The sequence below is a fragment of the Mus musculus genome, chromosome 2, assembly GCF_000001635.26.
Source record: "Mus musculus strain C57BL/6J chromosome 2, GRCm38.p6 C57BL/6J".
NCBI lineage: Eukaryota > Metazoa > Chordata > Mammalia > Rodentia > Muridae > Mus > Mus musculus.
Window position 1 is genome coordinate 53,046,425 of NC_000068.7, and position 22,955 is coordinate 53,069,379.

A 22,955-nucleotide genomic window follows, 5' to 3' on the forward strand; every position below is an offset into this window, starting at 1 on the left:
AGATTCTTCTGATAGCGCCTTAGAATCCTCTGAGTGACGGTGTCTTAACAGTGCTCACACTGTAGTGTGCTCTGCTAAATTCTGTGTCTTGCCCCGCTGAATGTTTTTACTCATGGCTCCTGTAATATGATTTTTCAACTGATCATTAGGAAAGCAGGCTCCCTGAGGTACTCTGCTCTTGCCAGTGCTGAAACATGTCATTCTGTAGTATGTTGTTGTTGTTGTTTGGGACAGGGTTTCTCTGTATAGTTTTGGAACTTGCTACTCTGTAGACCAGGCTGGCTTTGAAATCACAGAGATTCACCTGCCTCTGCCTCTGAGGGCTGGAATTAAAAGTGTGTGCCACCACTTCCCAGATATAATTTTTTTGAAAAATCATTTTGGTTAATAATTACCACTGCCATCCGGATACACTTTTATTTATCATAAAGCTATGAAACTAGTGCAAACACAGGATTCCTAAATTCTTCATTTTAAGCTGAAAATGTATCATTAGTGACCGATACTGTTTTCCCCAAGGCACCAGGCTGACTTCATTCATTTGTGAGGGGCTGACTTTCAAGGCCCCGAAAGGTATCATCACAGTTTGTAAGTCATTTGCCAGTGAACTGGCAGTCCATGAAAAAATATCTCCTTCCTTGCCCCTCACAAGTCTGTCCAGATGCATGGGTGGGGAGCAGATGTTTCTCATGTGGCTTCTGATTTTGTCGTAAACAAACAGATGTGTACTCACCATCCAGCTTTAATGAGTCACTTGATTGAGGTCGTTCTTCGGCAGGAATGCTTTTGCCCCAGCATTGCATAGAGTGTACAATATGATAAACAGATCCGTGTGGTCTCAGCCGTGTTACCCAGTCTTGTTCACCACATAGGAGACACAGTGTGTCAGGGTCACTGCGTCAGTTAATTGTTTTATTTATTTATTTTTTTACTTAGTGTTTTTGTTTTGAAAGTGCTGGTAGTTTAAACCCAAGGCTTTGCATGTATCAAGTCTTAATACTTCTTAGGAAACAGATTAACCCCAAGAGATACGCTGAGACACCTTTAGGACTCCTAGCAGTGATGGCTCCACTTTGAGAACTGGGCTGCTGCAGGGCAAGGTGCAGTCGTGTGGGTGGGTGACCAAGGTGGGCTCTGGGAGATGCTGACCTTTCTTTTGTCCCCCTAGTTTTTCAGCAACTTTCATTTCAGCTGTCTAGCTGACAATTAGAGTTTTCTCTACAGGAGCCTGGCAGTGGGAGTAACACTTGTCTCTCTCATTTGTACATCTTACCATTTGCTTGACTTTGGAAGTTGTATACTAGTAGGGGCTTTTAAGATAATTTTCTGTGTGAAGAAATTTGGCCTTAAGATTTTGGGGGCATGGGGAGCAAAGCTTTGAAATCAGGCTATGAGCAGCCTAAACTTTAGTACTGATTTATTTGTGTTTGCATGGAAAGCCCATCTTTGGCTACAGTCCCCCCCCTACCCCCAACCTTTTCTCATTATCCCTGTCTCTCTAAGCTTCCAAGTGTCTGATTTGGAATTTGCCTAAATTCAAATTTACAACATATGGTAATCACATTTGAATTTGCAAGGCACTCAGGAAGTAATACATGCTGTCAGAGTCAGAAATAATTCTGTTTTCCAAAACCTATAATCACTCAATTTGAAACTGTTTGTCTATTGGCAACATATAAAACAGCATAGGACATGCTCAGGGAGGAGAATGAAGCTCTACAGATGTGCCAGACTCAGTGTATGATCAGATACATAAATTACAGCATAAAGTATGTAGCTGCCCTCCCCCTTATTTCAGTTTACTTGTGTTGTGGGAAAAGGACATATGTGGAAATCAGAAGACAGCCTGTGGAAAGCAGTTGGTTCTTTGCTCTATTGTGTTGGGTACCAGGGACTGAACTCAGGTTGTTAGACATTGGAGGCAGGGGCTTTACCTATTGAGCCAAGTCTCTGGCCGCTGTATTTCTTCGAATCCCTGAGATTTAAGATATTGAGTTAACATCTGCCCTTTTACTGTCTACCTATTTTCTTTCCTTCCTCTTCTAGTTTTTTGATGAACACTCTGGACTGTTCTTCCCCCATGCAGAATTTCCCAGGCAGAAGAGGTAACAAGTCCTTCTGATGGGAGAGAGAGAGGTCTGACTTTTCTTATAATCTGTACCCGTACTATGGAGTCACTTAGCTAAGTGAACATCATGAGGCAAACTGATCAGTGGTGAAGTCTGTCTTTCCTAAATCGCTTAGGCTTATCGGAGTGACATTAAATACCCAAGGAGGATCCTACAACATTAGGATCAGAATCCATTCTGTGACATTAAACCAGGGGCAACTCATGCTACGTTAGGACATATGCTGTGGGTTTCTGTCTCACTTTGCAAATGATCTTTCTGGTCCTTTTTTGCTCATACATCAATTGGGATGTTGAAGGAAAGAAGCAAATTTAACTTGTTCTTACATCAGAGTCTACCACGCACATGATCACATTGAATCAAAGGATTTATAGGCCTGCTGCCCTTGGCTATTTTCTGCTTTGCTGAAGTCAAGTTTCCTCCTTGTGCAGGTGTGGCGGTGCCAGTGGTGTATGGTACAAGGTATTCATGATGTCCTGGGACATCTGTGCTCTTTGTGGAGGTGTCTGTAGAAGGAACTTCAATGGCTCTTTTTCCCAGACACCCACGTAAATGAGCAAGTAAATGGAATATGTGAAACTGAGTCTGCCCTGAAAAAAACAAAACAAAACAAAACACCCTGGATTTTAGTGGTTCTTTTTCATGTTAAAATGACACGCATCTCTGTGGAACGTTTTTTGCCTTGTGCAGTCAGAGCGCTGGGGCAGAGCAGTGGAGAAGCGAAGAGGAGGGAACTTAGGGTCCTGATGACATAGTAGCACAGGAGTGCTGGCATTCCCAAGTCCCCTGCCAGATATATGAAATATCTTGTCCTCACTGTTTCTAAGCTTCTATCATTTAAAAAAATTTAATTGTCCCTGGAGACTTTGTTGCATAGGGGGGAATTAAATAAAGTATCTATAAGTAGAGGTGGTGAGATCATGTGTGTGTCTGTTCTAGAAACTTCTCTCTTCACCAGACGACAGTCCTCTGAGCTGTGTTTAGGTCTACTAACAAAGCTGCTTTGTGAGACTCAACAGATGGGGTTTCTTTGCCAATGTGTTGCCACTCTAGGCTCCTCTTAAATGTTATGTTTGCACACAGCTATGGGTAAATGTACATCCTTTGTGGTAGCTGACTGACGTACTTGGAAGAGTATAAGTCAGGGTGTCTGGTTTCCTACCTTCCTGAGTCCTAATACTTCCTGTATTCTTGAATCTGCATCATCAAGAAGGGCCAGGAGAAAAAGTAAAGCCCAGAAAACAAACCAATTAAGAACATGCATACATACAAACAAACAAGGGAGCTGGAGTCTCCTAGGTTCTTGTGCCACAAATCTCTCCAGACACTTGGAACCATTGCTCTGCTGCTGTTATCCTAGCTAAGCAAGCATGGCTTCCACAGTAGCTCTGATCATCCATAGCCAGGCAGCCTTTTCACACAGTATTCCCAGAGGGACACAACTGTTTTGGGTTGTACTGTGTACCCATATTTTGTCATAGTTGTTGCAGCCATGCTTTAAACCTATTAGTTGTTGGAGTTTCACACTGAGTGATGGCTTCTTCTGATATCCACACAGTCCCTGATATCCTCACAGTCCCTGACACGCGCACAGTTCCTAATATCTGCACAATCTCTGATATTTGCACAGTCTCTGATGAAGAATAGGTGGGAAGGACCATATAAAATTAGGTGACAGAATTTTTTCCCCAGGCCTTAAAAATGCCAATTCACTTGTCTCTTGGAGTCACTCTGTACAGCAGGTATAGCTGTGTGTGTCTTCTTGGTGAACTGTTAGAGAACACTCAGATGCAAGCTATAAAAAGGTTTAAGAATGATCCTTAAAAGTATTTGTCATGTGTTAGTCCCGCTGATGGTCTGTGGTACCTGCAGTCTTTTCAAGGTTTTCATACTCATGGAAAAAATTAAGCAAGTCATTATCCCTATTGAATTTCCAGAAGTCCGTAAGATTGGCCTCTCTTTGGTGGTTTCGTGGTTTCTCCGGCTGGTTATGCCAAGAAGGATTGAGCATGGATTTGGAGTCATGCCTGGATCACAGTGGCTATGGCAGCGTGTTCCCAGGCTGCCTCATTCTTTGTCTAGTCTTGGCTCTTTCAACAAGGCTAGAGATCATTTATGGTTGAAAAGTACATTTAGACATATTACTTTTCTTAGAAACCTCTTTAAAATTGGTTGTCGTAAGTCTTCAGACAGTCAAATTCAAGGCTAACATGTGAGTGCTTTTTTCCTCTTTTTTTTTTTTATATATACAGTGACCTATGGTGTTCTCTCTCTCTCTCTCTCTCTCTCTCTCTCTCTCTCTCTCTCTATCTATCTCTCGCTGAGGCAGGTTTCTTTGTGTAGCCTTGGCTGTCCTGGAACTCATTATGTAGACCTGTAGACCAGGCTGGTCTTGAACTCAGAGATCCTCTTGCCATTGCTTCCTGAGTGCCATGACTAAAAGTGTGCATTACCACTGCCTGGCATAATCTATGGTTTTCATATCCTACCCAGAAGTGCCTACTTCCTGCGAAATAGTCAATGTCTTCTTCTGTATTTCCTTTCAGACTTTAGATGTTTCAAGAGAAAAAATGAATACTGTCCACTGTGACCTTTCTATAGACCCTTGATCAATGTCACCAATGGTTTTTTTCTTTCTTTTTTCAGATGGGTCAGAGAGTTTTTGAATGAAGAAAACAAAGGCCTTGATGTTCTTGTGGAGTATTTGTCTTTTGCACAGTATGCAGTCACGTAAGTAAATATAGCTGGCTTGCATGTCACTTTCACAGGGTGAGGTGTAGCCTGGTGGTAAAATTCCATACCTCACTGAAGGCAGAAACCCACAAGGAGGGTGTGTGGCGCTTACAGAGATTTATCTCTGATTTTGTAGCTCAAACCAGCCACATAATTAGCATTAGAAATGCCTTCAAGGCAGAAATAAACCAGGCAAGTAAAATTCACCTTTAAGACCTTCGTCTTATGCTAGGGATCAAACCCAGGACTCGGCTTTGCTGCTGAGCTATAGCTATGATGCGGAAGACTTTCTGGAGGGCTTGGGTCACGTGACTCTGTGTGGTAGAACACAAGAGTGGGAGGTGGTATGATACTGTACTGGTGCATGCCGAGCCCATATTGTACCACTGGCGCACACCCCGACCCTGTGATGTAGCTGGGGTGTAAAGCCTTCCCTTATCATGTGTTTATCTCGGCAGTGAGAGGGAAGTGGTAAAGGTGCATTTGTGTGTGTGTTGGCAAATGAGCAGATAAGGATGCAGCATTAGACACCAGCTTAGTGGCCCTGGAGGAAGGAAAACTGGTGTTCCCCTTTTATTGTCTTACACTTGCAGGCTTTGGTTTTCTGCCACATGCAGGAATAGTACTTGGAGCTGTGAAGGAAAAGATTAAGATGCAGAGCCATATTATTCCACATCACTTTCCATGTTCATGACTTCTGGGATGATTTATAACAGGGCTACACAGTGTAGAGTAGACAGAGACATTCTCCTTTCAACATTTACCCTTTAATCAGGAAATAGTCCAAAATCTACAGATAGTCTTACATTTGCAGGGTGAGGCAGTATTGATGTTGTGTTTTTAATTAGACAAGAGAGATGCTTCAGACAGATGTTTCAGCCCATGAGCTATTTGGTTTTTTTTTTGTTTTTGTTTTTTGTTTTTTTCTGGGTTTTTGTTTTGTTTTAAAGAGAGGCTCTCAGGATGTATATACAAGGCTAGCTTTAAACTTGTGGTAATCTTCCTGCCTCTGCTTCTTAACTTTGTGAATGTATCCAGTCTTTTTTTTCAAAGGCAGACTTACTTAGTTTGATTTTATATATGTGGATATTTGACTACATACATGCAAGTGTTCTCCCTCTATATGACCATTGCATAGAAGAGGGCATTGAATATTTTAACTGGAGTTACAGACATTTATGATTTGTCATGTGGATGCTAGGAACCAAACCTAGGTCCTCTGAAAGAGCATCAGTTGCTTCTCTTTAACCATGATTCTTCTCGCCAGCCCCTCCATTCTTCTTTTTAATAGTAACAACTTGTTTTCAATATTTACTCACTCCAAGGAGTCTGAATCCCTGGCTGGGTATTTTTTTCTGATTTCCACCCCTTTTCAGTGCTCGTGAAGAAGAAACTACAATTATTCTTTTCTTAGTTTCATGGTTATTAACCAAATCTGATACAATAGATTTCTATCTTGATACCTCTGATAATAGTATAGGAAATTGTTTCCTGAGATGGAATATGCTATAAACACTAGGAATTATATCAAAAGGATATTTCTCATCTATTTCTGTTACTTTGAATCTTATAATCTCTATGACAAATCATATTATGACAAAATATTTCCTCTTATGAAGTTTAAAATCTAAATGCATATTTGTATCATTTAAGGAAGACTAAGAAATTGTTTGCTATATTTAATGAATCCTTTACTTACTTGAGAAGAGGGCTTGGAAGTCAGATTTTCTCAAATGTGGCCTCCTGTTGGACTAGTAGGGACAGGTCTGTGGTCCTGTGCAGGAATTCTGTGTTAGCTGCACTTGAACCTTTGGTTTTGTTTGAGGACGTTAGCACAATACACTTTGTGTATTGATTTTAGTTTTGTTTTGCTTTATTAGGCTATGTTATATAATTTGTCTTTATTTTGAAAATTCTTACTGTTCCCTGATATTAGTGATTTCCCAATCCATGGAATGAGAGACAACTGGCTTTAAGTCTGTCTGAAATAGAAGCGTCCACCAGTTCACTAAAGTGTGTGTTTCTTGCATTTTGGTCCCAGGCACATAGGGAGGGGTGAGAGGACTGTCATGGGGCGTGTGACATGTCCACACCATGAGAGCTCATCATATGCTCCTTGAAGTCCTCTCTATCTCAGTGATAGCCTTCTATTTTACTACCTCAGGTTTTCTTAGACTACCCTATTCTTCCTTTCTCCTCTTCAACCTTATTACAACACAAAAGTCTGGGATCAGCCCCACCTGCCGACTCTGTGTGCCTGTCCCTGATTTGTGACTAACCTTAAAAACTAGATCATATCCCCTAGTCTTTAGGTGGCCGTTCTGATGATGTTTTTCTTCTGGCAGCCATGCTTCCTAAGCATGATTTCCAGCACACTTTACTTTCTCTTCCAGCTCTTTTGTAGTCTTTTAGAGAATATTAAAGTGTAGCTGCTGTCTGATCGGTCAGAACTGAGGCGAGAAACACTGCAGTGTTCTTAGGAGAAAGCAGATCAACTAACTGTGTGAGGGAGGAAATGCACGGGATACAAAGGCCTGCTTGTTTAAAGACTTGGTTCCTAAGGCTACGCGAGAATAAGCAACTCCACTGGCCACTTATTCCAACATGGTTGACATGAGTAATAACCTCAAAAAAATGTCAGAGGAACAACAGTCTCACTTTAAAGAGCACCACATTGAGAATCGAGTCCAAAATCAAAGCCAGTCCATAGCTGCACTGCTAATGCATCACATATGGTTGGAAAAGGACTTGCTAACACACTAGGAGAAAACGCTCAGTGAAAAAAACTGATGGGTAGGAATGAATTAGTATAAGCCTAACATATCTGCTTGTTAAAGCAAAATGAAGACAGCTGTGAGAGCTCTTTCTATCTTCCAGCATAGCAGCCCAGTAATTGGTAAGCCAGCAAGGAAGATGCAAACAATATACAGTGACCCAATGTAAGCTGTTTGTTGCTAATGATTCTTTTGCCAGACCCAGTGTTTGTAATCCTCACATTCTCGAAACTAACACTGAGACCGCAGAAATTGTTATGCGTTTCCTTTGGCTGCAAACACCTCTCGTGTTATGGTGAAGGATGCGGTGGAGGAAAAGCAGGTTGTGTTTGTCTACGTCTGTGTCTGGAAGTTAGTGTCTCGGTTTTGAGTAGCATTCCTTTTTTGTTTTAGTTTTGACTTTGAAAGTGTGGAAAGTACCATGGAGAGTACGGTGGACAAATCAAAGCCCTGGAGCAGGTCCATCGAGGACCTGCACAGAGGGAGCAACCTGCCCTCACCTGTGGGCAACAGTGTGTCCCGCTCTGGAAGACATTCTGCACTTCGGTAAGTGCCTTAATCAGATGCTTTGGAGTGGCAGGATCATCTGTCCTCTTCTCATCCTGAGTGGACATCCGTGTGTCTTTCCAACATGGCCCTTTCTTCTCCGGTTGTTGAATCTAACCGACAGTTTCGTAGGTGTTCATGGCCTGCTCCCTTGGTTCTATTCTCTCACTTTATGTAACCCTTCTTAGAAACGCCATCTTGTGATTCAGCATAGAAGGTAAGAAGTGTGTGCCAATTAACACAGTGAAGTAGTCTCTGGCAGGTAAGTTCCCATGGATGTGGACAAAGTGACCCCCAAAACCGCTTTCAGGGCTGAGGCTACGCATTACAATATGAGCTTTTAAGGAGCCCCTGTCGCTCCTCATCTGTTTGTGCTGCCCTCTCTTTCCACAGGTAGCTCAGGTGTGTGCTGTGTAGGGCGTGGTTATGCTTGTTCGTCACAGTGTTAAGAAGACATATTTTTATAATGAAGGGCTACTAGTCATGTTCCTTTGGTCAGGTATGCTTCATGTCAACCTGACATCTTCTACTAATGATTGCATCTTACAGCTCCCGTTGAAATGGTAGGATGCTGCGGGAGGATCTGCACTGACCACCTGTACCACTGCTGTGTGCAATCTCGTGTTGTTCATTCAGACCTGTGATCACTCACTAGGTGGAGAAATAGCTTTTATAACTTCGAAGCACTGTATTTAGTGCTCATTTGTGAGGAAGTTAACACTCTTGCTAATAAAGATGGAAGTCATACTGATAATCAAGTTGTTGAAGGGTTCTCAGACCCATGACTTGAATACAGACTGGTGTGGTAAAGATCTTCATTCCCAAGTGCTGCTCACTTTCTGTGACTTACTAAAACCTTCTCCTTTGTTTCTGACATGATCTGGCAAGGCAATGTCATATAAGCGCTTGAGATCACTGTGGGTTTGGGTCACAGAGTGCACGTGTCAGGTTGGAGCCCATGAGCCTGTGGCTTCCAGACATTTCCCAGTTGACTGTGTTTTTATGACCTTTTACTTCTTTGACTTGGGCTTTAGTCACGTGGGACGTTTAAGAAAATGTCCTTCTCTGTAATGAACATCAGTTCTGCTGATGAATTTGATGCGTGACTATGATGTCTCCAATAAACCGTTCAGATTTCCTTGTGAGCAAATGCTAAAATTTTTGATGAATTTAGGAGAAATTGATTCAGAAATAAAAGAACAGTGTTCTAACTCACCTCTCGGTGTTTGTCAATGGGCCAGTGGCTATGTAACCTGCTCACATGTGTCAGTTTCATATGTGGGCAGAGGAAGTTATGTTCTGGTTTAGAAGTTCCATAAGCATCTTGATACTCAAAGAAAAATGCTTTCTAACATTTGACTATAATTACATAAGGATTTGAGAAGTGTAATTCAGTTAATTTTTTATGTTTGTTTACTTTGGAGGTGTATATTGGTCAGCTGTCTAACACAGTTTAATTTTTCTAAATCATGCTCTGGACCTTGGAAGGCAGGACTCAGGGACATGAGAACTAGCCTGAACTGCTTAGTAGTTGGCTCAGGGTAGACCTTGCCTAGCTACATTTTTAATTAGAAAGTAACACAAAAAATATCATGGTCGGCACAATGGGACTGTTGTTTGGAGAGACATGGGGGCTAGTTGACCTTCCTGGCAGGCATGCTCAAAGATGACTAGGAAGCCGCCGTCACTTCTGTGTTGTGTTTCAACAGCTTGAAAGCCCAGGGAAGGGGGCACTTGAATTTTATCAGAGAGTCAACATGGTAGCTACTTGAATGCCGTTTACTTATTCATTCATAATTATTGGTTCTAAAGAATGCACATCCATAGTAGTTTATCTGTTACGAGTCAATAGCAGTTGGAGCACAGCTGTGTGGTCCATGTTGCTCTTCATATACCCAAGGATTGTTTATATTTTTCTCTCTTCCTCTTCCCTTTCTTCCTCTGCTCTCAACACTCCTTAAATCTATGGTTTTCATTTTATTGCTTTCTCTCTCATTCTGCCATCTTATTTCTGATTGTCTTCTCTGCTTTGTCCTTTCTTGTCCCACTGTCTCTCGTTCCTGTTTCTTCCACCTCTTACATCACCACCAGGCTGACTTCCCTGCCCGGTTCTCTTCAGCTCCAATGCCAGGCAAGCTGTTTGTCCTTCTGCTGCCTCTGGAGCAGCTTCTGTTTACACACTGATGATGAGGCTTCTACCTGGAACATCTCGTAAGTCACTGTAGAAAACACCCAAGGGAGCGGACAGTGCGTGGTGGCCTGGTCTTATGACCATCCTCCATGTTATAATGTGGTAAGCTTTGTCTTGCCCGGTTGCTTTGTATATGGATGTATTGTGTTATCATATTATAGCTCCTCATCGCGAGAATTGGATTCTTTGCAGGAGCGTGCATTTTTATTAATACCAAGCTTCTTATGAAAGTATTATGGTATTTTCTGGAGATGTTTTATTCTGATACTTTTGCTTAATGAATAAATATCTTTACACCAAACATATTATGATATAAAACTTTCCTCTGCTGCATCTCTAGATAATAATATAGATCTATACCTCTTACCTTTATCCCTTGTCAAAAGGTATTGGTGTAACTTGGAAAAAAATGAGATTTCAGCAAATTTTAACACTTCTCATAAATAAAGCTTGATTAAAGAAAAAATAAAAATATTTCATTATTAAATACAAGGTCTCTGAGAAAAATCCTGATGCTAGCCCAAGTTTTTTCTTAGATTTCAACTTGATATTTTTAAACTATTTCATATTCATTGTCAAACACCATATGACGCAGCACATACCTGAATTGTGCCTGTGCCTGGGTTCTGAGTCATCATATATCTGAAGCTTGGCCACAGAAGTGTTGGTGTCAGTGAAGCAGAAATCTGGCTGTGCTTTCTCCAGAATATGGCCTGTCTCCAGTTCCAGTTGAGACTGATTCCACCAATGTGGCTACTGACCGTCTCTGCACATCTGTGTACCTCATGTCTTGAGGACCAAGGCTGTGGTATTTGGGATCCAAGAAAAAATAATTCTAAGACAGTCAAGATTAATGCTGTTAGGCTTGAATAAGACATAAATATTTTGAGGTTTTAAGGAACTGAGTGGAGAACTAATGTGGACTTGGAAGAAGGGTCAAGTTTAAACTGGGTCTGTTGGTGATGGATGGAGTTGGCTTTCAGGGTAAAGAAAAGACCACTCTACCCTGAAGTAAGGTGGAGAGGCATGGGGCAAGCAGAACCCTGCAGGCTTGGGAAAGGAGGAGGAGTACTCTGTCCTTTCAGGGACAAGCCCTGTGGTGTGGCAGAGGTAGTTTTAGTGTAGAGAGAGGTAGGAGATTTCAGAGGTGGAAATGAGGAGACCAGCTTGGCTGACCTTCTCACTTGGATGAGTGTGGTCCACATTGCTTTTAGGATAATAACCACTAATCAGCAGCTCTTCTGAAATGAATATTCTGCCTAAATGAGATGTCACTGCTTCCCCTTTAGCTGCTGTTTCTGTGGAACAGCATTTCATTCACACTCACACAAGCGCGGGGTACACACACACACACACACACACACACACACACACACTGTGACCTGACAGATTATATACCTGTTTCCGTGGGTTTAGTAAAGAGCCGAGTTCAGGCTTATGGTTTACACTTCTGACCCAGGCATCCCATTCCAACATGTTGTTCAAGGAAGGAATGTAAAACATAGACATATGCACCATGACTTTTGCTCAGGCAAAAGCTTTTAGTAAATGAGCCAATGGCCAATGTGCCGGGCACTGTGCTGAGAGCTTCCTGTGGTTGACTCTGTACAGGGACTGTTGGCAATGACACCATTCTTATCTCTAAGGGTTAAACCTCTCTGCCTGAGATCAATGGAGAAGAAAGGGTTCCTGCCTTTTCCTTCATAAGGAATTTCTTTTTTATTTCCAGTAAGTGTCCTGTTTGCCTATCAGTGCCCACAGAGGGTTTCACAATCCTTCTCAGACAGTTTGTCATACTAGAGCCGCACGAGCCAGGGGAGACCCTCGGCATACACTTCGGTATTTCATGCTACTTGGAAATAAGTGCATGGTAGCTGCAACTCCCAGCCACTTTGCTCATAAAAAAAACAAGGTTCTTTGAGAGTCATGCTCCTTAAGGTTCTCTTTTAGGTTTCAACAAGTAGCATTTTACTTTCAACTAGAATTTGTTGTAGGGAAATTGCCACATTTTTAGCTTCAGCTATAAGTTTTGGTTTCTCTCTGTGTCTTTCTGTCTCTGTTTCTGTCTCCATTTTTCTATCATGTGTGCGAGTGCGCGTGCACGTGCACACACGCACATGCACATACACACACACACACACACACACACACACACATGAATAAAAACAAACAATAAAACAAACCCCAAAGAGTTTGCACTCAGTTGCTCTGTTTTCCTCTTAGAGTAGGCGAGAGTCTCCTCTGAGGCTCTCATTCTCCTCTTGCCTGATCCTCCTTCCCCTGCCCCCTGCCCCCCCATTATAGACCATTGTTCTGATGTTATGGTTTTGAGCTGTCAACTGAACTTTATTCTGTTTTTGTTTCTTCTCCTTGTTACCATTTGTTTAAAACTGTCCCTCTAATACAACTTGACCTACTGTTGGCCTAGAATATCATCAATAAAAAAATACTCTTCTCAAACCATGACTTTTATCTGTCAGCAAATGAGATGGCAGAAGGCCACAGATGTTGTCACCTGATTTAGAAAATGATAACACTGTAAATGAATTGAGAAAGTGCCCACCCTCTCACTGCTGTGCTGAATGGCCCATTTAGGGCACAATAAATCGATCAGTCTACAAGAGTATTCTAGAATTCATGTTGTATTTTGAGGATAGGCTGTGCTTGCCATTGGTGATTTATTGAAAGCTTATGAAAAATTTAGGATAAATGGACATACTTTGACCTCAGTGTCAAAGTATGACAAGAGTTAGCTGGTTTTCTTGGATATTTCCTCATGGGGCTGTGTGCTGCTAAGCCTACTGTCCATAGCAAATGCCTTCAAAGGAAACAGGACAGAAAGTCAGAAATTGCAGGTGATCAGAGACATATCCTGAGCTGACACCTTCCTTTTTACTCACATTGAAAAGCAGTTCCAGCTGTTGCTTGGATCTCCCAGTGGAAATATAAAACACACAGATCATTATAGTCCTTATTAAAAAGAATCAGCATTTCATCTCTCCCTCTCTCCTCCCTCATTGTCTCTGGCTCCTTCTCTCTTCTCCTACCTCCCTTTTCTATACTTTGAACTGTCTTCCTATAACTCTCAGCTTTGTTTCTTTTGGCTGTGGGGCCAGTTAGCAAAGTATTTGGCTCAGCTTTTAGGCATCATATATTTTATGTTTAATTGATTTAGAAAAAAAAATGCCCAAGTGACGTCGTGTCTAAAGGGTAAAAGAGAAACCAAAACCCCCAAATTTTGATTAAAATTCTGTTAGCATAAACCTGGGAATGGTTGTTAGGCTAGTCCTGCCAAAAGATGTGACATCCTAGAGGGGGACTGCATTCCTGTGGGGTTGAACCTTCCTTCAGCTTCCCTGATGGTTCCAGTTCCCACACTTAATAGGTACTTGTTTGATATCTAAGTCTGAATGTCCTTTTGCAATAGAAAAATTATGTAGCCCTTCCCCTCCCTTTGGCTTATAGGATCTGAATTTAAGAGTACCAAAGTTGTTAGCAATGACGCTGCATAGAGCTTTTTTTTTAAACTTTCTCAAGATATTGGGACAGTGTGGTTCTTTCAACATTCTTCTGTTTTTGTATTCAGTCATTAGACAATGGAAGCACAGGGTAAAGACAGAGTTTGTTTGTATACAACATACCAACTAATTTTTACATATGTGTGCTGGAGACCAAACCCAGAGCCCCGCACTCACTGAGCAACCCTGGAGTAACTTTACAAGTATATAAATAAATGTGTCCTGTTGCAACGGTAGCTGGGTTGAGACTTAGCTGAAGGGCTGGAGGGATGGCTCCTTGTTAAGAGCACTGGCTGCTCTTTCAGAGCTTCTGAATTCAATTCCCAGCAACCACGTGGTGGCTCACAACCATCTGCAATGGCATCTGATGCCCTCTTCTGTTGTTTCTGGAGACAGTGACAGTGTACTCATAAACATAAAATAAATAAATAAATCTTAAAAGACAAAACAAAACAAAACAAAACAAAACAAAGGGTATAGACATTACTGGGTGAGCAGTGGCTAGATTCTTCCTGTTTGCTAAGTGTTTGGGCTTTGTGAAATACAAGTCTCTGAGCAAATACAGTGTCATCTATCTTTGGCTCTAGAGTGGAGGCTTTCTCTTCTACTTAGGGTTGTCGTAGACCTGTTACTTGTTCTCAAGCTTTTTAACTACTGCTAGCTGAAGAATGTGTATGTTGCCAACTGTGAGGAGCAGCTGTGCAGGTTGAGGTGTTCGCTGTGTGTCTCTTTGCAGCTTCATTTTTATGAATGAAGTAGGTGGTGCCGGTGGAGGGTATCACTGTAGAACTGAACAAGTTACATTCTGTAAATACATGGTCTTGCAGAGCATTTTTGCAAATGCCAGTTAGTTTTCATGTCTTCTACCCATGTTAGCATTGCTGTGGAACTTCTCACACGCAGGTAACTACTGATGCTTGGTGCGATATGCGTAAAATTGATGCGAGCGTCAGGAATACATTGTAAAAGTCATTATTGTGTGCATGTTTGATGTGCGTATGAAGGCCAGAGGACAACCTTTTGATAGTCTTTCCTTTTATTGTTACTTGAGTTCTGGCGAGTCAAGCTCAAGCTGTCAGGCTTGTGTAGCAAGCACCCCTCTACCCCCACCCGTTGAGCTATATAGCCTGCCCAATTTGTGATGTATGTGTTGTTTTGTTAAGAGACAGGATTTCATGTAGCCCAGAGTGGTACCAAATTCCCCGTCCTTCTGCTTCTACCTTCCATCTGCTCTGATTATGTGTCCAAGTCCCACGCCCACCTTCTGTTTAGTTTTGACATTCAGTCAGTTTTCTAATAATCTGTATTTGCATAGGTTTGTCTGTGAACTCTCATGGGTGTCTCTCCCCAAATGGAGTCTCGTCTTTGATGCTGGTGTAGCATCTACAGTTTCCTTCAGTGCTTGAGAAGCTAGCAAAGCAGACCTTGGAAGTGATGCTTGCGAAATGCGATGCTGTTTTCCCCAGAGAGCTATCTCTAGACCTGGTGTTTTCTCATAAACCGCAGGAGCTCTAAGGAAAGCAGCCAGGTTGTTCCGCTTCTGGGCTACTCTTGTTTTGCAGATGGTCATCTTGTGACCCAAAGGCTGTCAGGGTGGCAGTAGATGCCAACCTTGTGATCCATTCCTTGTTCTTTCCTTTAGTGTTCTAAACCTTTACTAGTGTTTAGTAATTTCTCTCCAGTTTGTACTTCTCAGGACCTCATCCTAGTCCCACATCCTGAACGCTTGTTTATACTTCAGCATAGACAGCCAGACAGACAGACAGTGATCTCCAAATGCCTGTTTCACAATGCTCCCACCAGTGAAGGCAAAAATTGAGAGCATAAAGCCTTTCAGAATGCCTGAAGTTAAGTGAAATCTTGAGGTGATCTGTGGAGTTCTGTCATGAAACGTTTGTGGAGAAGTGCTGCGCCATTTTACCCTGCCAGCCTCCCATGACTCCGTCCCTTCTCCCACTTAGGCTCTTCAATATGAGTGAAACCTGCAGCCTGACAGTCTCTAGATCAGGGCAGACTAGCACAGGAGAGCCTTTTCGCTTCCCCCTTCTCCTCCTTCCTTCTATTGTTTTTCTTAAGCTGAGGTTGTGTAGTGGGAAGAAGGGGGCCCCAGTGTAACAACTTGACATAGAATCTGACTTCCAATGTCATCGAGGGGCAAATGCACCCTTTACCTTTGGCAGCATCTGGGATTGCATATCTCATGGTACAGGTCTGTAGAAAGCTCATTTACCTGGTTGTCTGTGGAGACCTTGGCAAATATGATGCCTCATCTGGTTGGGGGCCTTTTAACAATCTACTCTTCAAGTGAGTTCTAATGAAGTTTCATGGTACCCTCAGGAGCAAAGTACTTCAACATTCAGTTTCACTGTTTGTATTTCTATAACATAATTACCAAGCTACAGATAGTATTATACCACAGTATCACTCTGGCCTCCTACCCAGCTGTCCACTTAATCTCTAAACTCAGTCTGTGTGAGGTTTCTTTCTTTCTTTCTTTTTTTTTTTTTTTTTTTTTTTTTTTTCCGAGACAGGGTTTCTCTGTATAGCCCTGGCTGGCCTAGAACTCACTCTGTAGACCAGGCTGGCCTCGAACTCAGAAATCCACCTGCCTCTGCCTCCCAAGTGCTGGGATTAAAGGCGTGCGCCACTACTGCCCGGCCTGTAAGGTTTATTTCTAATGGGCAAAATAAGATCAACACTGCTGGTAAAGAGGGTAGCTCAGCTTGTAAGGCTATGGCTTGCAACCAGAGATAGATTACCTCATCTGTCTTTCCAAAGAGAGTACTGAATTCCGTTTACATGCGTGGACATGAAAACAAGATAGCACACGTACTATTTGATTGCTCTGACTGGTTCCTTATAAATTAGCCACTACTTCTCTCTTCCCTATCCCCTCCCTTTACTTTTTAAAATGAGGTAGGGTCTTGCTATGGAACCAAAGTTGGCTTTGAAATCAGCATCCTCTTGCCTTGCCTGAATGCTGAGGTTGTGTATCTGCCACTGTGCCTGATGCTGTTTGAAAATTTAATTGGTGTCAGGTTACCATTGTGATATTTTATTTCTAAGTGGATCAGTGTAACTCATACACTTGGCAGTTTCTTGGAACTAATCAATCATCTCTGGGCAAACTCTTAGTCACTCTGTTGCACTCTATTGACACCCAGGTCAATATTTCAGTACCAGGATTAAAGCTGAGGTTTCTAACGAAGCTTGCCTCTTTGTTTAGGTACTATGTAGTTTGTTCTCTTCCCAGAAATCTGCACATCTGTCTGCCCCATCAGGGTGGATCATGACCAGCTGTGCATCTATATACAAAGGCCAGGTGACATGGAGGGTGCTTGGGGTCTTCTCAGTCTCTGGTTGGTAAATTTTACTTTGTGTGTGTGTGTGTGTGTGTGTGTGTGTGTGTGTGTGTGTGTGTGTGTGTGTGTGTGTGTTTGCAGTTACCTGAGGAGGCCAGAAGAGAACATCAATGTCTCTGGAGCTGGTGTTATAGGTGGTTGTGAGCCTCTAGAGAAGGATGCTAGGACTGAATTTGGGTGTTCTGAAAGAATCTAGGCATGCTCTTCATACCTAGATAGATTTAAATATAGGTCACCTAAATGAATTTTTAAACGTATTTCTTTTTTTCCTCCTGTTGAAGGAGTGAAGCCTGTTCGTGGTAGGTGAAATCTAAAAAATAGAAATAAAAATCACAAATAAAGTGTCTTGGTACAAAAGACTATAACAGGGCTGTTTTAAATCTGAACTGGTAACACTTAATATTTATTTGCCTTTATTTTCATGTCACTTGTAATTGCTTCAAATTTTTAATTCTTTTTATGATTAGTTTCTGAACTAGAGTTGTATTTAAAAATAACATATTGGGGCTGGATAGATTCCTTTGTGGCTAAGAGCACTTGTTATTCTTACAGAGCATCAGAGTTTGATCCCCAGGGTCCATGTCAGGTAGCTCACAACTGCCTATGGCTACAGCTCCAGAAGGTCTGATAAGCTCTTTCGGCCTCCGTGGGTATACTCCGTGTGCTCATGCTATTTCATAAATATTAGAAAATAATCTTTTTTTAAAGATTTATTTATTATATATGTAAGTACACTGTAGCTGTCTTCAGACACTCCAGAAGAGGGTGTCAGATCTCATTACAGATGGTTGTGAGCCACCATGTAGTTGCTGGGATTTGAACTCAGGGCCTTTGGAAGAGAAGCAGTCAGTGCTCTTAACCTCTGAGCCATCTCTCCAGCCCTAGAAAATAATCTTGAAGAACAACTTTATTTACCTATTTTATCTTACCTTCTTTAAAAAAAAGATTTATTTATGCCAGTGTATACTGTATCTGTTTTCAGACACCCTAGAAGAGTGCATTAGATCCCATTGCAGATGGTTGTGAGGCACCATTTGGTTGCTGGGAATTGAACTCACTACCTCTAGTAGAATAGTCATTGCTCTTAACCGCTGAGCCATCTCTCTAGCTCCATTTCCTTGTTCTTTTATAGAGTCTTGCAAGAGCCTGGCCCTGAATTCACTATTCTTCCTTCTCACCCTTCTGGGCTTATAGATATGAATCTTGAATTTTTGCTCTAAATCAATCTTCAATTGCCTGAAGAATGGTTCCAAGAGTAGGTTTGTATTCATTCAGTGAAACCTGGCTTATGAAAAGGCTGCTCAGTAAATACTGTTAGTACAGAAAGCCTTCTCTGGGAAGATGTGACCACGGCTGCTACACCACAGTGTGTGGTGGTGTGTGTATGATGTTTGTGTTCATTATATATATCGATCTGGGCATCATTATCACTAATGTAATGACATGCCCAGGCCAGGGCCTAAGGGCTAGCAGCTACTTGTATATTTATTGACTGTTTACTAAACCCTGCGAAAAGAAAACCTTTCTCTTTTGTTTTCTGTTGTTATTTAGCAGAGGTTAGCATAAACAGTAGGCTTTTTTTAAAAAAAAAAAAAGATTTATTTATTTATTTTATGTATATGAGTGCACTGTAGCTGTCTTTAGACACACCAGATCCCATTACAGATGGTTGTGAGCCACCATGTGGTTGCTTGGAATTGAACTCAGGACCTTTGGAAGAGCAGTCGGTGCTCTTAACCACTGAGCTCTCTCTCCAGCCCCCAACAGTAGGCTTTAAAAATGTTTACATGCCTTAAGTCAGAGACTTGGCCAGTTTTATTAGCCTAGTATTTGAGAAGCTGGACTAAGAAGATGAGAGTACCATTAGTTCGAGGGAAGTATGGTCTACATAGTGAGGTTCAGGCCAGCCTGGGTTGCAGAGTAAGACTATGCATCAAAAAAGTGGAACAAACCAAAAACAACGGGGAAGCAGAAACAGAAGCAAGAAATTTGCTTTGGTTTCCTATCAAACCAGTGGCTATTCCTTTTAGATGGTTTGCCCTGCCCTTGGGTCCATGTAGGGAAAAAAATGACCAATGGAGTTTTAGTATCAATATTACTGGGATTTGAAGGTCGTCCTGGGGGATCTTATAGAACCAACTCCCTAAAGAACTGTTTATTAAATAATATTAGCTGAATCATACACTGGAACTGATTTAAAACTTAGCATAACTGACAGTAATCTCTTGAGATAGCAATTAAAGCAAATAAACTAAAAATCTAATTATGAAGTTATAAAGTTCTGTGAGATGTGCACACAGATAAATGCCCTGACGAATATAGTAACCCTTGACATTCTGTAAAACCTTGTCTTACAGATTCTGAGAATAACTTTGTATTTTTCAGAAATAAAAAATAATGGTAGTTTATAAGTTTCATTTATTTAACTGGGAGAAACTCCTTCAGAATGAGAAGTCTACAGCATCAAGTACAATACCCCACCAGGTTAAAACAAACAGACAAGCAAATGTCAGCTTCATTTCCTAGAATGGAATGCATCAGTCTAAGATTTAAACAGAGAAATCCTTGCTTATCAAAGTGATCAGTGATACGATTTTTTCAAGAGACTCCCTGATGCAATGCTGGAGGAAAACTATAGCCTAATCAAGCGTTAGTATTGAGGACAGGTAGTAAGACCTTAAGTGCTGACAGGAATATCATCAGCCTGTCCTACCTGAAGTCTACCTGAAGTCTTCCCTACGTGAAGGGACTAGACTCAAGGAGCTGGAACTGCAGTCTTCACAAGGTAACAGTGTTGTGTTGTAGAAGCAACTGGTCTAGCAAAGTATACCCTGAATCTGAGGAAGAGACCTGGGGGCAATCTCCTGTCTCATATTTGCCATGTGACGTAACTTCTTGGAGCCTAAGTTTTTTTTCCCTGTGTCAACGACATTTTAGAGTTAATGATACAAATTACCCTGAGTCATTATCACTATGGTTGGTTACCATTGGCTGTCCTATTGGGTTTTATAGCTTTGCAATGTTATGATTTTACACACATTTTCTACTATTACCTCTCATTCCTACTTTAGATTTATATAAAAACTAGGGAAAGGAATGTTTGAACCAGGTAATGCACATATTGAAAAAAGTAGATTAGTTACTAGCGCATAGGAAACCATTGATAAATACACGTTTCATTGATTTTTACAAATGGAAATCTTAATATAATGTAGATTTTTAAAGTGTTTTTTTTTGGTGGGGGGTAACTAGAGATTGATCCCAGGGCCTCGTTCATGCTAAGCAAATGCTCTACCACTGAACTATAGTCCTATAACCTTTTTAATTGAGATGCACATCGTGTACCATAATAAATAATGTGTTTTAAAAGTTGATTCAGAAAAACATATTTAAGTTCCCCCTTGCTCCTGCATATAGCAGTTCAATGTGGTAATCCTTGGTGTAAGCAGTGACAACATACTTGGTCTCTAGCTATAGGCTGGATCGATCATATGTGCTTAGGTCAGCTGGCTGTGTGGCAGTTCTGAACCCACCCAGCCTCTGAGGTGCCCAGGAAGTGTGCCAATAGTCACAAGCTAGCTAGAGTTCTAGTAAAGTGACATGCTGTTTTACTGGACACTTTGAAATTGGCTTTGCAAGTTCTATGCTGAAGTGGGACATTATCAAGGGGTTAGTAGGACAGTGACTTATTTCCACCATTTAAAAAAGAAAGGTTCAGGTGCATCTGGATAGAGGTTAGGGCCTGAGGTTGCTAAGTGTGTCATTCAGAGAGAGGGTGTGTATGCACAGCTCAACCACAAAGGGTCCTGGGTTGCTAAGTTATTTCCTACGCTTGCTCGCCTCACATGTGTGGAACTATCCTTGAAACCTGGTCAACTCCAACTTCTTCTTACTCTTTCCTACTCCCAGCATCCCCTCTTCTACCTTCAGACTCCCCCCAGCCCCTATCCAGTTACAAATTCGAATGTGTTGTATATGGGCTTGACGTTCCAGAGGTGACCTGTCCTGTGTTTCTGCTCTGAGGCAAAGCTTCAGTTGGAGCTGTTAGTGTTACCTGCTTCATATGCAGTGTGCTACATTGTGTGTTACCTGCTTTCTATGCATTGCATGACAGTGTCTGCTGTGTACTATTTGCAAGGTAAAATAAAACTCCAGTAATGTAAGGTTGATAAAATTCATCATCACACTGACAAACTTAGATGTTTCAGCCCATTTTCCTGTGTTTTAGTTGCCATATCAGACTTAGACTGAGGCATGTGTCCTAGGTTTGGAGGCATTCGTACAGAACTAAGGCTCTGGGATCTGCTATCTCAAGGTGAAGCCGGAGGCAGTAATGCGAAATTTCCAGTAGGTTTAAACTCTTTAAGCAGAGATTCTTTAGAGCAGCAACTGGAAGAAAATGGTTAAAATCTGGTCAAGTGGTTGGAGAACAAGGACTGAGCGGAGTTTCAATCCCACATCTGTTGTTAGATTAGCAGGTACAGTCTACGTTCATGTGCCTCTGCAAACCCAGCTCAGTCCCTGCAATCCCTGACTGGGATGGCTCCAAGGTCTCATATGCTCTCTCTTGTTCTGAGTAGGAAGTGAGAAGACTTCCATTGAGTGGTTAGATGGATGGCCTGGAAAGACTGTGTCCGGCTCACAGAACCATGGGGGCTTTGCCCTCTGGAGGGGTTGGTGTTGGGTGTTTTGGGTGTGGGTGTTTTACCTAGGTGCCTGTAACAGTAGAAAGCAACATGCATCTCTTTAAGTGGCTGTGCTTTGTGCATGCACACTGGAGTCTGTCATTTCATGAAAGTTACCCACCCCCTTTTTTGTTTTCAGATATAATACTTTGCCAAGCAGAAGAACCCTGAAAAATTCAAGATTAGTGAGTAAGAAGGATGATGTTCACGTTTGTATCATGTGTTTACGAGCCATCATGAATTACCAGGTATGTGTTGGATTATCAAGTATGTTTGCTTCAATCCTGTAAAAGATTCTGATGTAGTCAGACTCAGATCTGTCTCTGTCTCTGTCTCTCTCTCTCTCACCATGTGTGTTAATATTTGTATATCTCTTTGAAGTTAAGATCTTGATATAATGAGATTCTGTTGAGAAGAGTCCGATTCATTCCAGTGTTCCATATTTAGTTCCATGGCTGCATATTTTAGTATTTATAATTTATTATGCAACCATAAGTTGTCCTATGTTAGTTGGTAAACATGTGTGAGTACCGTGGGAAGTAAGGCTCTAGTTGTGAGTAATGATGGGCCACTTTAGAACAGCAGTAATCATTACCTGGCTTATGTGGTGCTCAGTTCAGAAAGTTATCATCATTGTGTGTTAGCACCAGCGGTTCCTAGTGTCCACAAGGAGCGTGTGGGGCACTGTGAACAGTACACATCCCTGCTTTGGCTTGTTATACTGTGAGCTGACCTCAGTCTGGAAAATAGTGTAGCGTGTGCATTTAATCTTATAGCAACTGTGGAAAATGAGTGTGTACAGGATCTAGGGTAAATAAACAGGGTTGTAAGAATAGATAAGCCAAATGGGGTAAAAATTAAAAAGAAAAATGGATTCAGTTTAAAGCTTAGATCCTCAAGCTAGGGACTAGATGCATGAGGGTCCACGTGAGCGTTCAAATCCAACATTGGAGTGTGAATGGAATGTACAAAGGCAAGCGTGCTTTGGTCTTCCCCAAACAATTAGAGTTCTTTCAG

At 41.7% G+C, this 22,955-nt stretch overlaps 1 protein-coding gene across 11 annotated transcripts in view; it reads left to right on the forward strand.

Annotated features, from left to right (window-relative positions):
- Positions 1 to 22,955, forward strand: part of Fmnl2 (formin-like 2) — a 276,486-nt gene that overhangs the window by 188,708 nt on the left and 64,823 nt on the right. For 9 of the 11 annotated variants that reach the window (XR_003953721.1, XM_006498330.2, XM_006498331.3 and 6 more), the window contains exons 5-7: positions 4,776 to 4,859; positions 8,030 to 8,182; positions 22,078 to 22,186. Coding sequence is in view for 10 of the 11 variants with exons in the window: in XM_006498330.2 (XP_006498393.1) it covers positions 4,776 to 4,859; positions 8,030 to 8,182; positions 22,078 to 22,186 (346 nt within the window). In the remaining variant the exon portion in view is untranslated. The remainder of the gene's footprint in view (positions 1 to 4,775; positions 4,860 to 8,029; positions 8,183 to 22,077; positions 22,187 to 22,955) is intronic. The other 2 variants (XM_006498336.2, XM_006498338.2) reach the window with 1 other exon arrangement.